This window comes from Salvelinus fontinalis, chromosome 8 (genome assembly GCF_029448725.1).
Source record: "Salvelinus fontinalis isolate EN_2023a chromosome 8, ASM2944872v1, whole genome shotgun sequence".
NCBI lineage: Eukaryota > Metazoa > Chordata > Actinopteri > Salmoniformes > Salmonidae > Salvelinus > Salvelinus fontinalis.
Window position 1 is genome coordinate 43,905,105 of NC_074672.1, and position 16,206 is coordinate 43,921,310.

Here is a 16,206-nt window from a genome sequence, read left to right on the forward strand (position 1 = left end):
ATGAATGTCTATTAATGAATTACAATGATCTAACTATCAATTGATACAACTGCTCAAAATGATAAGATATGAATGCACTATGCAATGTTTTGAACATTGGACAGCCTGTGTTACAAGTAATGGCTGTTTTGAGTTTTGTGTCTCGAGTTTTGAAAAATGACCACAAGGTTCTGAAATTAGTGCCAAAGCGATTGTAAAAAAAACTGTGCAGATGACACTGCTGAATTACACTGCTACAGGGAAGACCATGCTACACAGGTTTGTGATTTGACACAGAATACAGTTGTGGAAAAGACAACTACACATTTAAATAGGTTAGACTTGATTCAAATAGAAAATGGCATGAGGCAAGTAGAGTGTTGTTAGATCTTTTTCTTCTCATCATTCATTTTATCTCTCTCTCTGTTTCTCTCTCTCTCTGTTTCTCTCTCTCTGTTTCTCTCTCTGTTTCTCTCTCTCTCTGTTTCTCTCTCTGTTTCTCTCTCTCTCTGTTTCTCTCTCTCTCTGTTTCTCTCTCTCTGTTTCTCTCCCTCCCTCTCTCTCTCCCTCCCTCTCTCCATCTCTCTCTCTCTCTCTCTCTCTCTCTCACTCTCTCACTGTTTCTCTCTCTCTCCCTTTTTGTTATGGAAGGTTTGGGAATTGCTTCCTTTTAGGTGGTTGTACAATTTAACGTCTCTTTTCTGGATTTTGATCATTAGCGGGTATCGGCCTAATTCTGCTCTGCATGCATTATTTGGTGTTTTACGTTGTACACAGAGGATATTTTTGCAGAATTCTGCATGCAGAGTCTCAATTTGATGTTTGTCCCATTTTGTGAATTCTTGTTTGGTGAGCGGACCCCAGACCTCACAACCATAAAGGGCAATGGGTTCTATAACTGATTCAAGTATTTTTTTGCCAGATCCTAATTGGTATGTTGAATTTTATGTTCCTTTTGATGGCATAGAATGCCCTTCTTGCCTTGTCTCTCAGATCGTTCACAGCTTTGTGGAAGTTACCTGTGGCGCTGATGTTAAGGCCAAGGCTTTCGACTTTGTCAATCACCACATTCTTATCGGCAGACTCAACAACCTTGGTATGTCAAATAACTGCCCCGCCTGGTTCACCAACAACTTCTCAGACAGAGTTCAGTGTGTCAAATCGGGGGCCTATTGTCCGGACATCTGGCAGTCTCTATGGGGGTGCCACAGGGTTCAATTCTCAGGCCGACTCTTTTCTCTTTATACATCAATGATGTCGCTCTTGCTGCTGGTGATTCTCTGATCCACCTCTACGCAGACGACACCCTTCTGTATACTTCTCTGGCCCTTCTTTGGACACTGTGTTAACTAACATCCAGACTAGCTTCAATGCCATACAACTCTCCTTCCGTGGACTCCAACTGCTCTTAAATGCAAGTTAAACTAAATGCATGCTCTTCAACCGATCGCTGCTCACACCTGCCCGCCCGTCCAGCATCACTACTCTGGACGGTTCTGACTTAGAATATGTGGACAATTACAAACACCTAGGTGTCTGGTTAGACTGTAAACTCTCCTTCCAGACTCACATTAAGCATCTCTAATCCAAAATTAAATCTAGAATCAACTTCCTATTTCGCAACAAAGCATCCTTCACTCATGCTGCCAAACATACCCTTCAAAAACTGACCATCTTACCAATCCTTGACTTCGGCGATGTCATTTATAAAACAGCCTCCAACACTACTCAGCAAATTGGATTCAGTTTATCACAGTGCCATCCGTTTTGTCACAAAAGCCCCATATACTACCCACCACTGCGACCTGTATGCTCTCGTTGGCTGGCCCTCGCTTCATATTTGTCGCCAAACCCACTAGCTCCAGGTCATCTATAAGGCTTTGCTAGGTAAAGCCCCGCCTTATCTCAGCTCACTGGTCACCATAGCAGCACCCACCTGTAGCACGCACTCCAGCAGGTATATTTCACTGGTCACCCCCAAAGCCTATTCCTCATTTGGCCACCTTTCTTTCCAGTTCTGCTGTCAATGACTGGAACGAATTGCAAAAATCACTGAAGCTGGAGACTCATATCTGCCTCAATAACTTTAAGCATCAGCTGTCAGAGCAGCTCACAGATCACTGCACCTGTACATAGCCCATCTGTAAATAGCCCATCCAACTACCTCATCCCCATATTGTTATTTTTTTTTCTCCTTTGCACCCCAGTATCTCTACTTGCACCTTCATCTTCTACACATCTATCACTCCAGTGTTTAATTGCTAACTTCTAATTACTCCGCCACTACGGCCTATTTATTGCCTTACCTCCCTTATCTTACCTTATTTGCACACACTGTATATAGATTTTTTTCTATTGTGTTATTGACTGTACGTTTGTTTATTCCATGTGTAACTCTGTGTTGTTGTTTGTGTCGCACTGCTTTGCTTTATCTTGGCCAGGTTGCAGATGTAAAAGACAACTTGTTCTCAACTAGCCTACCTGGTTAAATAAAGGTTAAGTAAAAAAAAAAAAATGTGTGTGTAGTTATATGTATATGTATAGTTGTTTGTGTGCTCTAGGGCAACAATGTCTAGATGGAATTTGTATTTGTGGTCCTGGCGACTGGACCTTTTTTGGAACACCATTATTTTGGTCTTACTGCGATTTACTGTCAGGGGATCCAGGTCTGGCAGAATCGGTGCAGAAGATCTAGGTGCTGCTGTAGGCACTCCTTGGTTGGTAACAGAAGCACCAGATCATCAGCAAACAGTAGACATTTGACTTCAGATTCTAGTAGGGTGAGGCCGGGTTCTGCAGTCTGTTCTAGTGCCCTCGCCAATTCGTTGATATACATGTTGAAGAGGGTGGGGCTTAAGCAGGATCCCTGTCTCACCCCACGGCCCTGTAGGAAGACGTTTTTTGCCAATTTTAAACGCACACTTGTTGTTTGTGTACATGGATTTTATAATGTTGTATGTTTTTCCCCCAACACCACTTTACATCAATTTGTATAGCAGACCCTCATGCCAAATTGAGTCGAAGGCTTTTTTTAAATCAACAAAGCATGAGAAGACTTTGCCTTTGTTTTGCTTTGTTTGTTTGTCAATTAGGGTGTGCAGGGTGAATACGTGGTCTGTCATACGATAATTTGGTAAAAATCCAATTGACATTTGCTCAGTACATTGCTTTCACTAAGTAAATGTACGAGTCTGCTGTTAATGATAACGCAGATCATTTTCCCAAGGTTGCTGTTGACGCATATCCCACGGTAGTTATTGGGGTCAAATTTGTCTCCACTTTTGTGGATTGGGCTGATCAGTCCTTGAGTCCAAATAATGGGGAAGATGCCAGAGCTCAGGATGATGTTAAAGAGTTTTAGTATAGCCAATTGGAAATCTCTCTCTCTCTCTCTCTCTCTCTCTCTCTCTCTCTCTCTCTCTCTCTCTCTCTCTCTCTCTCTCTCTCTCTCTCTCTCTCTCTCATTCTGTCAGTCTCTGAGCTAACTAAGGGCAGAATTCAATCATTATCGCACAAGTATTGCGCAAGATCCGTGTCATAGCTTTATTGAAATTTAAAGGCAACGTTCCCTCGTTCGCAGAGATTGCATTCAAAGTAAACAGAAAGTACCTTTACATTTTAACACCAATCTTTTGCGCAATAGTTCCCATGATAGGGATTGAATCCAGCCCTAACTGTAGATTCAGGACAATTTGACATCTCTTCAGATCAAAGAGCTGAGAAAAATAGAGGAAGTAGTGGTGGCAGAAATATAGAAGAAAACTCACATCAGCCTGAGCCAAGAGGCCTAACTTTACAAAAGGCAAAAAGATTCCGCTCCAGAGTGAAGACTCAGCTTTCTCCAAGGCAATTTAGATAGCACTGGCTCTGGCCCTTATCTATGTGAGGAAATAACAGCCTTACCTGGAAATGCCCTCTGGCTCTGCACAGTGGGGGTCTGAAGCTTAGATGGGAGCCAGGGCCAGCTAGGTAAGGCTGTACCATTACCTGTCAACCCCAGACAGACAAACCCTGGTGTGTGGATGTCACCTCTCCCCGGCTGTGCAGCCTATAACTCTCACCTGAACTAGCATAAATTGTGAGACGAGCCTCACATGCTGACCAAACCAGACACGAGCATGCATCCGTGTGCTCCATCACGAACACATTGATTTTGTTCCCCCACACCAGAAGTGATCAGGACACGCAGGTTGAAATATCAAAACAAACTCTGAAACAATTATATTAATTTGGGGACAGGTCAAAAGCATGAAACATTTATGGCAATTTAGCTAGCTAGCTTTCTGTTGCTAGCTAGTTCGTCCTGGGATATAAACATTGGGTTGTTATTTTACCTGAAATGCACAAGGTCCTCTACTCTGAAAATTAATCCACAGATAAAACGATAAACCAAATTTGTTTCTCATCATCTCTCCTCCTTCCTTCAGGCTTATTTTTCTTCTTTGGACTTCATATACTGATTGGCAACCAACTTTACAGCATTACTACAACCAACTTTACAGCATTACTACAACCAACTTTACAGCATTATTACAACCAACTTTACAGCATTACTACAACCAACTTTACAGCATTACTACAACCATTTTTACAGAATTATTACAACCAACTTTAAAGCATTACTACAACCAACTTTACAGCATTACTACAACCAACTTTACAGCATTATTACAACCAACTTTACAGCTTTACTACAACCAACTTTACAGCATTACTACAGCCAACTTTACAGCATTACTACAACCAACTTTACAGCATTATTACAACCAACTTTATAGCATTACTACAACCAACTTTACAGCATTATTACAACCAACTTTACAGCATTATTACAACCAACTTTACAGCATTACTACAACCAACTTTACAGCATTATTACAACCAACTTTACAGCTTTACTACATCCAACTTTACAGCATTACTACAAGCAACTTTACAGCATTATTACAACCAACTTTACAGCATTATTACAACCAACTTTACAGCATTACTACAACCAACTTTACAGCATTACTACAACCAACTTTATAGCATTACTACAACCAACTTTACAGCATTACTTCAACCAACTTTACAGCATTACTACGAGCAACTTTACAGCATTATTACAACCGACAGGAGTGTGGACGTCAGTTCATCTTTAAATCACTGACGTGGGTATATGCTCCTAAAAACCAATGAGAAGATGGGAGAGGCCGGACTTGCAGCGCGTTGAGCATCACAAATAGATCTAATTTCTATGTTAGCGCCTAGCCACGCAGACGCTCGCGAGCAGTGTGGGTGCAATGATTGAATAACATGTATATGTACATTTATTTTGCAAAGCTCGTGCACAAAACGTGTCCGGTCTGGTCAGCATGGCAGCCTTCTCTTTAACCTTATAACAAGAAAACATTGTTGGTGGAGATGTGGAATTCAGCCTCCAATGCCTTCTCTCTAACTAAAATATACTGAACAAAAATATAAATGCAACATGTAAAGTATTGGTTAGGGCTGGGCGATAAATCTATATCAATAATTATCGAGGTAACTACTTCCCCCAATAACGATATAAAAACGTTTAGATTAATTTTCGATAATGTCGATATAGAATAATTAGCAGTCCATTTCACCTCTGACGCAGCAGGAACGTGCGGAGAAGTGACAATATGCACATGGAGAGGTATACGCCCACTAAAAACCACTTAGCACCTCGAGTGATGGAGTAGCCACTATTAACCACAAAATGAGTGATGTGGGCGAAAACAGTGTCAGTGATAGCCATGGAGAAGGAGCAACTTCCAATGAAGACATTATTGATAAAAAGGGTTCAACTGTTTCTGTAATTTGGAAGTGGTTTGGCTTTTTGAAGTCCGACAAAGAGCAGAGCATTGTTCGGTGCAAATTGTGCCGTAGACAGGTGGCTACGAAGTCTGGTAATACGACAAACCTTTTTCAAAATCTGAAGCAAAATCGCTCTTTGGAAGATGCAGGGAGTTTGAGTTTACGCCATGGTATTGATAAAACGCCTCTCAAGCACCAGCCAATCTAGGGATGTTCGCCCGAAGCAGTCAACACTGACAGCGTTTATGCCCTACAAGCAAACATCGAAAAGACAAAGACATCACAAACGCTATTAATGCATTGCATTGCTAAGGACATGCTACCAATTAGCACAGTCGAAAAGGAAGGTTTCAAGAGGCTTATCAATTTAATTGACCCCAAGTACGTGCTCCCTGGTCGTAAACATGGAACAATTTTCCTTCAAGTATAATATTTATAGCTCACATAATTTAAAAGAATTTGAACCTTTATTTAACTAGGAATAAAAGTTAAGGACAACTTCTTATTTACAATGACAGCCGCCCATGGAACAGTGGGTTAACTGCCTTGTCAGCTCAGGAATTTGATCAAGCAACCTTTTGGTTGTTGGCCCAACTCACTAACCACTAGTCTACCTGCTGGTTTCTGGCCCAATTCAATAACCACTAGGATACCTGCTGGTTACTGGCCCAACTCAATAACCACTAGGATACCTGCTGGTTACTGGCCCAACTCAATAACCACTAGGATACCTGCTGGTTACTGGCCCAACTCAATAACCACTAGGATACCTGCTGGTTACTGGCCCAACTCAATAACCACTAGGATACCTGCTGGTTACTGGCCCAACTCAATAACCACTAGGATACCTGCTGGTTACTGGCCCAACTCAATAACCACTAGGATACCTGCTGGTTACTGGCCCAACTCAATAACCACTAGGATACCTGCTGGCTACTGGCCCAACTCAATAACCACTAGGATACCTGCTGGTTACTGGCCCAACTCAATAACCACTAGGATACCTGCTGGTTACTGGCCCAACTCAATAACCACTAGGATACCTGCTGGTTACTGGCCCAACTCAATAACCACTAGTCTACCTGCTGGTTACTGGCCCAACTCAATAACCACTAGGCTACCTGCTGGTTACTGGCCCAACTCAATAACCACTAGGATACCTGCTGGTTACTGGCCCAACTCAATAACCACTAGGATACCTGCTGGTTACTGGCCCAACTCAATAACCACTAGGATACCTGCTGGTTACTGGCCCAACTCAATAACCACTAGGATACCTGCTGGTTACTGGCCCAACTCAATAACCACTAGGATACCTGCTGGTTACTGGCCCAACTCAATAACCACTAGGATACCTGCTGGTTTCTGGCCCAACTCAATAACCACTAGGATACCTGCTGGTTACTGGCCCAACTCAATAACCACTAGGATACCTGCTGGTTACTGGCCCAACTCAATAACCACTAGGATACCTGCTGGTTACTGGCCCAACTCAATAACCACTAGGATACCTGCTGGTTACTGGCCCAACTCAATAACCACTAGGATACCTGCTGGTTACTGGCCCAACTCAATAACCACTAGGATACCTGCTGGTTACTGGCCCAACTCAATAACCACTAGGATACCTGCTGGTTACTGGCCCAACTCAATAACCACTAGGATACCTGCTGGTTACTGGCCCAACTCAATAACCACTAGGATACCTGCTGGCTACTGGCCCAACTCAATAACCACTAGGATACCTGCTGGTTACTGGCCCAACTCAATAACCACTAGGATACCTGCTGGTTACTGGCCCAACTCAATAACCACTAGGATACCTGCTGGTTACTGGCCCAACTCAATAACCACTAGTCTACCTGCTGGTTACTGGCCCAACTCAATAACCACTAGGATACCTGCTGGTTACTGGCCCAACTCAATAACCACTAGGATACCTGCTGGTTACTGGCCCAACTCAATAACCACTAGGATACCTGCTGGTTACTGGCCCAACTCAATAACCACTAGGATACCTGCTGGTTACTGGCCCAACTCAATAACCACTAGTCTACCTGCTGGTTACTGGCCCAACTCAATAACCACTAGGATACCTGCTGGTTACTGGCCCAACTCAATAACCACTAGGATACCTGCTGGTTACTGGCCCAACTCAATAACCACTAGGATACCTGCTGGTTACTGGCCCAACTCAATAACCACTAGGATACCTGCTGGTTACTGGCCCAACTCAATAACCACTAGGATACCTGCTGGTTACTGGCCCAACTCAATAACCACTAGGATACCTGCTGGTTACTGGCCCAACTCAATAACCACTAGGATACCTGCTGGTTACTGGCCCAACTCAATAACCACTAGGATACCTGCTGGTTACTGGCCCAACTCAATAACCACTAGGATACCTGCTGGTTACTGGCCCAACTCAATAACCACTAGGATACCTGCTGGTTACTGGCCCAACTCAATAACCACTAGGATACCTGCTGGTTACTGGCCCAACTCAATAACCACTAGGATACCTGCTGGTTACTGGCCCAACTCAATAACCACTAGGATACCTGCTGGTTACTGGCCCAACTCAATAACCACTAGGATACCTGCCTAGGTGTTTGTTCAGACATTAGGCATTCTTGAGTCTGAAGCAGATATGCACCTTTTAAACATTATTTGATTAATATCATGATAATTATTATTATCGAATGAAAAAAATATATAGATATCGTAATAATTTATTTGCCATATCGCCCAGCCCTAGTATTGGTCCCATGTTCCCATGTTTCATTTTCAGAGTGGTAGGTAGCCTAGTGGTTAGATCATTGGGCCAGTAACCAAAAGGTTGCTAGATCCATCCCCCGAGATGACAGAAAAAAAACCCTGTTGTTCTGAACGAGGCAATTAACACTCTGTTCTTAGGCTGTCATTGTAAATAAGAATTTGTTCTTAACTGATTTGCTTAGTTAAATAAAAATAATGACCTGAAATAAAAGATCATCAAAATTTTTCATATGCACCAAAAGTGTATTTCTCTCAAATTTTGTGCACAAATTTGTTTCCATTCTTGTTAGTGAGCATTTCTCCTTTGCCACGATAATCCATCCACCTGACAGGTGTGGCATATCAAGAAGCTGATTAAACAGCATGATCATTACACAGGTGCACCTTGTGCTGGGGATACAACACAATACCGCACATGTTTTAAGCTTTCAGGGAGCGTGCAATTAAGATGCTGACTGCAGGAATTTCCACCAGAGCTGTTGCTAGATAATTTAATGTTAATTTCTCTACCATAAGCCGCCTCTAACGTCGTTTTAGAGAATTTGTCAGTAGGTCCAACGGGGCCTCACAACTGCAGACCATGTGTAACCATGCCAGCCCAGGACTTCAACATCCGGTTTCTTCACCTACGGGATTGCCTGAAACCAGCCACCCGGACGGACAGCTGATGAAACTGAGGAGTATTGCTGTTTGTAATAAGCCCCTTTTGTGGTGAAAAACTAATTCTGATTGGCTGGGCCTTGCTCCCCAGTGGGTGGGCAAGCCTCCCAAGTGGGTGGGCTTATGCCTTTCCAGGCCCACCCATGGCCTAATCCTAACCATAACCCCAACCCTAACCCTAACCCATGGCAACCCTAACTCTAACCCTAACCCCTGCCCAGTCATCTGAAATCAAAAGATTAGGGCCTAATGAATTTATTTCAGTAGACTGATTTCCTTTTGTGAACTATAACTCAGTAAAATCGTTGAAATTTTTGCCTGTTGCGTTTATATTTTTTGTTCAGTATACCTTGTAACCTTTGACTTAAGGTGGTCTGCAAGCAACCTGGCCTTAAAGACTAGGCACATCATAGTATATGTAAATGTATGACTCTCCAGTTAGTATGATATGTTACGTTTTGGTATGGTTACACAAGACAGAATGTTACTGAAGCCAAAAACTAAGCAAGACAAGCCGGTTAGGGAGGACGAGTGGGTGTCTGACGCAAACGTCTAGAAACCCAAAGGTTGTGTGTTTGAATCCCATCAAGGATAACTTTAGCAAATACTTAACCTTAACCACTAACCCTAGACTTAAACTTAACCTGAACCTCTAACCCTACCCCTAGCCTAGATAATGTCAGCCACTCCAAATTGGAATTCGTAACATATCAAACATATTGCAAATTTGTAACATTTTGTCATTCTTAAGATATCATATGAATGTATCCATAAATGAATAGATAGCATACCAAACGCTACATATCATACTAAATGGAGGGAGACAAATGTACTATTACTATGTTACGTTGACCCCTGAGTTCAGGTTGCTGCAGGCTACAGCAACTGTGAGAAGACACTACTCTAACTTGAACAATAATACATTCTAGGGCAAAGATGTCTTATTTAGCTTCCCTATGCTGCCTTCTCTAACTAGAATACATTGTGGGATGAGATGTCAGATACACGGCTCTTGCTGTGTACAGACTCCACTTCCTTCTCTCTAACTTTAACAACAATACATTGTGTGGTGAGATGTGGAGATGTGGGAGAAAGAATCCGACTTGGAATAATATTAGAGTAATGTGATGTAAAGCCTGTTTCTAGGAGGGGTGAGGTAATGTGATGTGATGTAAAGACTGGTTCTAGGAGGGGTAAGGTAATGTGATGTATGTGTAAAGACTGGTTCTAGGAGGGGTAAGGTAATGTGATGTGATGTAAAGCCTGGTTCTAGGAGGGGTAAGGTAATGTGATGTATGTGTAAAGACTGGTTCTAGGAGGGGTGAGGTAATGTGATGTATGTGTAAAGACTGGTTCTAGGAGGGGTAAGGTAATGTGATGTAAAGCCTGTTTCTAGGAGGGGTAAGGTAATGTTATGTCATGTAAAGCCTGTTTCTAGGAGGGGTAAGGTAATGGGATGTGATGTAAAGACTGGTTCTAGGAGGGGTAAGGTAATGTTATGTAAAGACTGGTTCTAGGAGGGGTAAGGTAATGTGATGTAAAGACTGGTTCTAGGAGGGGTAAGGTAATGTGATGTAAACCTGTTTCTAGGAGGGGTAAGGTAATGTGATGTAAAGACTGGTTCTAGGAGGGGTAAGGTAATGGGATGTAAAGACTGTTTCTAGGAGGGGTAAGGTGATGTGATGTGATGTAAACCTGTTTCTAGGAGGGGTAAGGTAATGTGATGTCTGAATCACGGGGAACCACAGGGAGTCTGTACCAGGAATAATGCATAAGCAATATAATACTGATTAAACCGCTACATCAACATGCCTTATAGTTAAGCAATAAGGCCTGAGGCAGTTTGGTATATAGTCAATATAACATGGCTAAGGGCTGTTCTGTATACAGCCATTAGCTCAAACCACCCAGTTTATAATTGAGCAATAAGGCACGAGGTGTTGTGGTATATAGCCAATATACCACAACGAAGGGCTGTTCTGTATACAGCCATTAGCTCAAACCAACCCAGTTAATAACACTTATTAAAACGCTACATCAACATGCATTATAACTGTCAGCTTACTAGATGATATGGAATAGTTAATGGGGAAATTATACATTACAATTGTCTCATATATTATTTATTAGCGCAAGTATTCTGTACATCCATCTTGGGGTCTGGAAGGTATCTAATCTCGGTACAAATGTAGGTGATTGACAAACATAGCCAAACCTACTGGACAACAAACTGGAGACCAAGAGATGAGCCATAGAGGCACTGTCTGGCATGAACCCCGAAAGACAACTTACTGCAATCAAAACTATTAGTGTACTGTAGGTAGCACTTTCCTTTCTTCAGAGAACGAACAACAATAGTGTCCACATATTCCATTCCTCATCCTTCAAGGTAATTACTATGGAGGTACTAGATGGAGCAGTAGTATGGAGGTACTAGATGGAGCAGTAGTATGGAGGTACTAGATGGAGGTACTAGATGTAGCATTAGTATGGAGGTACTAGATGGAGCAGTAGTATGGAGGTACTAGATGGAGCAGTAGTATGGAGCAGTAGTATGGAGGTACTAGATGGAGGTGCTAGATGTAGCATTAGTATGGAGGTACTAGATGGAGGTACTAGATGTAGCATTAGTATGGAGGTACTAGATGGAGGTACTAGATGGAGCAGTAGTATGGAGGTACTAGATGGAGAAGTAGTATGGAGGTACTAGATAGATATGACAGGTCCTCCCACAGTAGTATATAGATATGACAGGTCCTCCCACAGTAGTATATAGATATGACAGGTCCTCCCACAGTAGTATATAGATATGACAGGTCCTCCCACAGTAGTATATAGATATGACATGTCCTCCCACAGTAGCATATAGATATGACAGGTCCTCCCACAGTAGTATATAGATATGACAGGTCCTCCCACAGTAGTATATAGATATGACATGTCCTCCCACAGTAGCATATAGATATGACAGGTCCTCCCACAGTAGTATATAGATATGACAGGTCCTCCCACAGTAGTATATAGATATGACAGGTCCTCCCACAGTAGTATATAGATATGACAGGTCCTCCCACAGTAGTTTATAGATATGACAGGTCCTCCCACAGTAGTAACAAGATATGACAGGTTCTCCCACAGTAGTATATAGATATGACAGGTCCTCCCACAGTAGCATATAGATATGACAGGTCCTCCCACAGTAGTATATAGATATGACAGGTCCTCCCACAGTAGTATATAGATATGACAGGTCCTCCCACAGTAGTATATAGATATGACAGGTCCTCCCACAGTAGTATATAGATATGACAGGTCCTCCCACAGTAGTATATAGATATGACAGGTCCTCCCACAGTAGAATATAGACATGACAGGTCCTCCCACAGTAACATATAGACATGACAGGTCCTCCCACAGTAGTATATAGATATGACAGGTCCTCCCACAGTAACATATAGATATGACAGGTCCTCCCACAGTAGTATATAGATATGACAGGTCCTCCCACAGTAGCATATAGATATGACAGGTCCTCCCACAGTAGCATATAGATATGACAGGTTCTCCCACAGTAGCATATAGATATGACAGGTCCTCCCACAGTAGTAAACAGCTGGACAGCTGGAGGCAGGGCTTTCTCCTATAGGTCTCCATTTTTATGGAATGGTCTGCCTACCCATGTGAGAGACGCAGACTTGGTCTCAACCTTTAAGTCTTTACTGAAGACTTATCTCTTCAGTAGGTCATATGATTGAGTGTAGTCTGGCCCAGGAGTGTGAAGGTGAACGGAAAGGCTCTGGAGCAACGAACCGCCCTTGCTGTCTCTGCCTGGCCGGTTCCCCTCCACTGGGATTCTCTACCTCTAACCCTATTACAGGGGCTGAGTCACTGGCTTACTGGTGCTCTTTCATGCCGTCCCTAGGAGGGGTGCGTCACTTGAGTGGGTTGAGTCACTGACGTGATCTTCCTGTCTGGGTTGGCGCCCCCCCTTGGTTTGTGCTGTGGTGGAGATCTTTGTGGGCTATACTCGGCCTTGTCTCAGGATTGTAAGTTGGTGGCTGAAGATATCCCTCTAGTGGTGCGGGGGCTGTGCTTTGGCAAAGTGGGTGGGGTTATATCCTTCCTGTTTGGCCCTGTCCGGGGGTATCATCGGATGGGGCCACAGTGTCTCCTGACCCCTCCTGTCTCAGCCTCCAGTATTTATGCTGCAGTAGTTTGTGTTGGGGGGCTAGGGCCAGTTGGTTATATCTGGAGTACTATACTCCTGTCTTATCCAGTGTCCTGTGTGAATTTAAGTATGCTCTCTCTAATTCTCTCCTTCTCTCTTTCTTTCTCTCTCTCGGAGGACCTGAGCCATAGGACCATACGTCAGGACTACTGGGCATGATGACTCCTTGCTGTCCCCAGTCCACCTGGCCTTGCTGCTGTTCCAGTTTCAACTGTTCTGCCTGCAGTTATGGAACCCCTACCTGTCCCAGACCTGCTGTTTTCAACTCTTAAAGGTCGGCTATGAAAAGCCAACTGACATTTATTCCTGATTATTATTTGACCATGCTTGTCATTTATGAACATTTTGAACATCTTGGCCATGTTCTGTTATAATCTCCACCCGGCACAGCCAGAAGAGGACTGGCCACCCCTCGTAGCCTGGTTCCTCTCTAGGTTTCTTCCTAGGTTTTGGCCTTTCTAGGGAGTTTTTCCAAGCCACTGTGCTTCTACACCTGCATTGCTTGCTGTTTGGGGTTTTAGGCTGGGTTTCTGTACAGCACTTCGAGATATTAGCAGATGTACGAAGGGCTATATAAAATAAACTTGATAGAGTAGTATATAGATATGACAGGTCCTCCCACAGTACAATATAGATATGACAGGTCCTCCCACAGTAGAATATAGATATGACAGGTCCTCCCACAGTACAATATAGATATGACAGGTCCTCCCACAGTAGAATATAGATATGACAGGTCCTCCCACAGTAGTATATAGATATGACATGTCCTCCCACAGTAGTATATAGATATGACAGGTCCTCCCACAGTAGTATATAGATATGACAGGTCCTCCCACAGTACAATATAGATATGACAGGTCCTCCCACAGTAGAATATAGATATGGCAGGTCCTCCCACAGTAGTATATAGATATGACAGGTCCTCCCACAGTAGAATATAGATCTGACAGGTCCTCCCACAGTAGTATATAGATATGACAGGTCCTCCCACAGTAGAATATAGATATGACAGGTCCTCCCACAGTAGAATATAGATATGACAGGTCCCCCCACAGAAGACAGTTCCTATCCTACAGTAATGGATACATAAGACAGTTCCTCCTAAGTTATAGCGTAGCTATTCTAGTGGGAGGAGTGGGACAGGCCATGGAGAGGCAATGGGACAGGCAATGGAGAGGCAATGTGACAGCCGATCGACAGCTAGGAGAGTTCCTCCCACAGAAGGCTGACAGAAAGGTCTGTTCCTCCTCCCACATAAGGCTGACAGAAAGGTCTGTTCCTCCTCCCACAGAAGGCGGACAGAAAGGTCTGTTCCTCCTCCCACATAAGGCTGACAGAAAGGTCTGTTCCTCCTCCCACAGAAGGCTGACAGAAAAGTCTGTTCCACCTCCCACATAAGGCTGACAGAAAGGTCTGTTCCTCCTCCCACAGAAGGCTGACAGAAAGGTCTGTTCCTCCTCCCACAGAAGGCGGACAGAAAGGTCTGTTCCTCCTCCCACAGGAGGCGGAGTAATGTGATTACATGCGGGGAGACAGTGAGGAGAGGAGAGGTCAGACCGTATCTACTATCTCAACAAGAGGAGGACAAAAAAAACATATTTGATGAGAGAGGGACCAACACCAACACTTAGCTCTATCATCGCCACACAGCTTGACTCTCTGACTCACAAAGCCAGTATGTCCTGAGCCAAATGACAGGCCCCATATCTCTTCAAAAAGAGAGGTTTAGTGCCTGCTGCACCCTGAGCTTGTTAGCTGTTAGCCGGTGGCAGGTTACCTGATAACAACAAAGAGAGGAACAGAGAGAGATGAAGCTTCACAGCCATACACAGTGAGAGGAGGAGATTCTTGACTCAAAAGCAAGAGATTTGGCTTTTATAGGTGCTATAGTGCAGTGCTGTACATTTCTGGATTCCAAGTGTCAAAGGCACATCATTTAATTGGTTCCGTTGCGCCTGGCAGGCAAGCTCAATCAAGCACTGCAAAAAAAAAGATTTTCTTTTTAAAAGTCATATTATTTGAACCCACATTCAGCAGGAAGCAACGTTTTGGAAGGTTCAGATAGAAATATGCTATGTAGAACAAGCATGCCTCTTCCAAATGTAGAATAAGGAATCACGTCGGCTCTATGGAATTTCTATCTACAACGGCTCAAGAACGTGTTGCAACTGAACATGGCCCACCATCTGCCATCCAGGTATAGAGCAGTATAGAGCAGTCTATAAAGACATGTATCTGAACATGGCCCACCATCTGCCATCCAGGTATAGAGCAGTATAGAGCAGTCTATAAAGACATGTATCTGAACATGGCCCACCATCTGCCATCCAGGTATAGAGCAGTATAGAGCAGTCTATAAAGACATGTATCTGAACATGGCCCACCATCTGCCATCCAGGTATAGAGCAGTATAGAGCAGTCTATAAAGACATGTATCTGAACATGGCCCACCATCTGCCATCCAGGTATAGAGCAGTATAGAGCAGTCTATAAAGACATGTATCTGAACATGGCCCACCATCTGCCATCCAGGTATAGAGCAGTATAGAGCAGTCTATAAAGACATGTATCTGAACCCACTGCACCTCCTGCTGAAATTCAGCCCCAATTAAGACACTCTGCCCTGGGTCAAGGGTAAGGCCAGGTTACTGGTAGAACCGGAGGGATTCTGACACTGACGCTAATCTTTATCGATATGTGTAGCAATCGCCATAATGGCCAATCACTCAGAG

General features: G+C 43.5%; 1 protein-coding gene across 1 annotated transcript in view; it reads right to left on the reverse strand.

The window, feature by feature from the left end:
* LOC129861294 (copine-5-like) overlaps positions 1-16,206 on the reverse strand; it is a 207,616-nt gene that overhangs the window by 158,335 nt on the left and 33,075 nt on the right. Inside the window, exons 3-5 of the mRNA XM_055932583.1 lie at positions 15,090-15,100; positions 1,281-1,296; positions 553-570 (exon numbers count right to left, since the gene is read on the reverse strand). Coding sequence (XP_055788558.1) covers positions 553-570; positions 1,281-1,296; positions 15,090-15,100 — 45 coding nt within the window. The remainder of the gene's footprint in view (positions 1-552; positions 571-1,280; positions 1,297-15,089; positions 15,101-16,206) is intronic.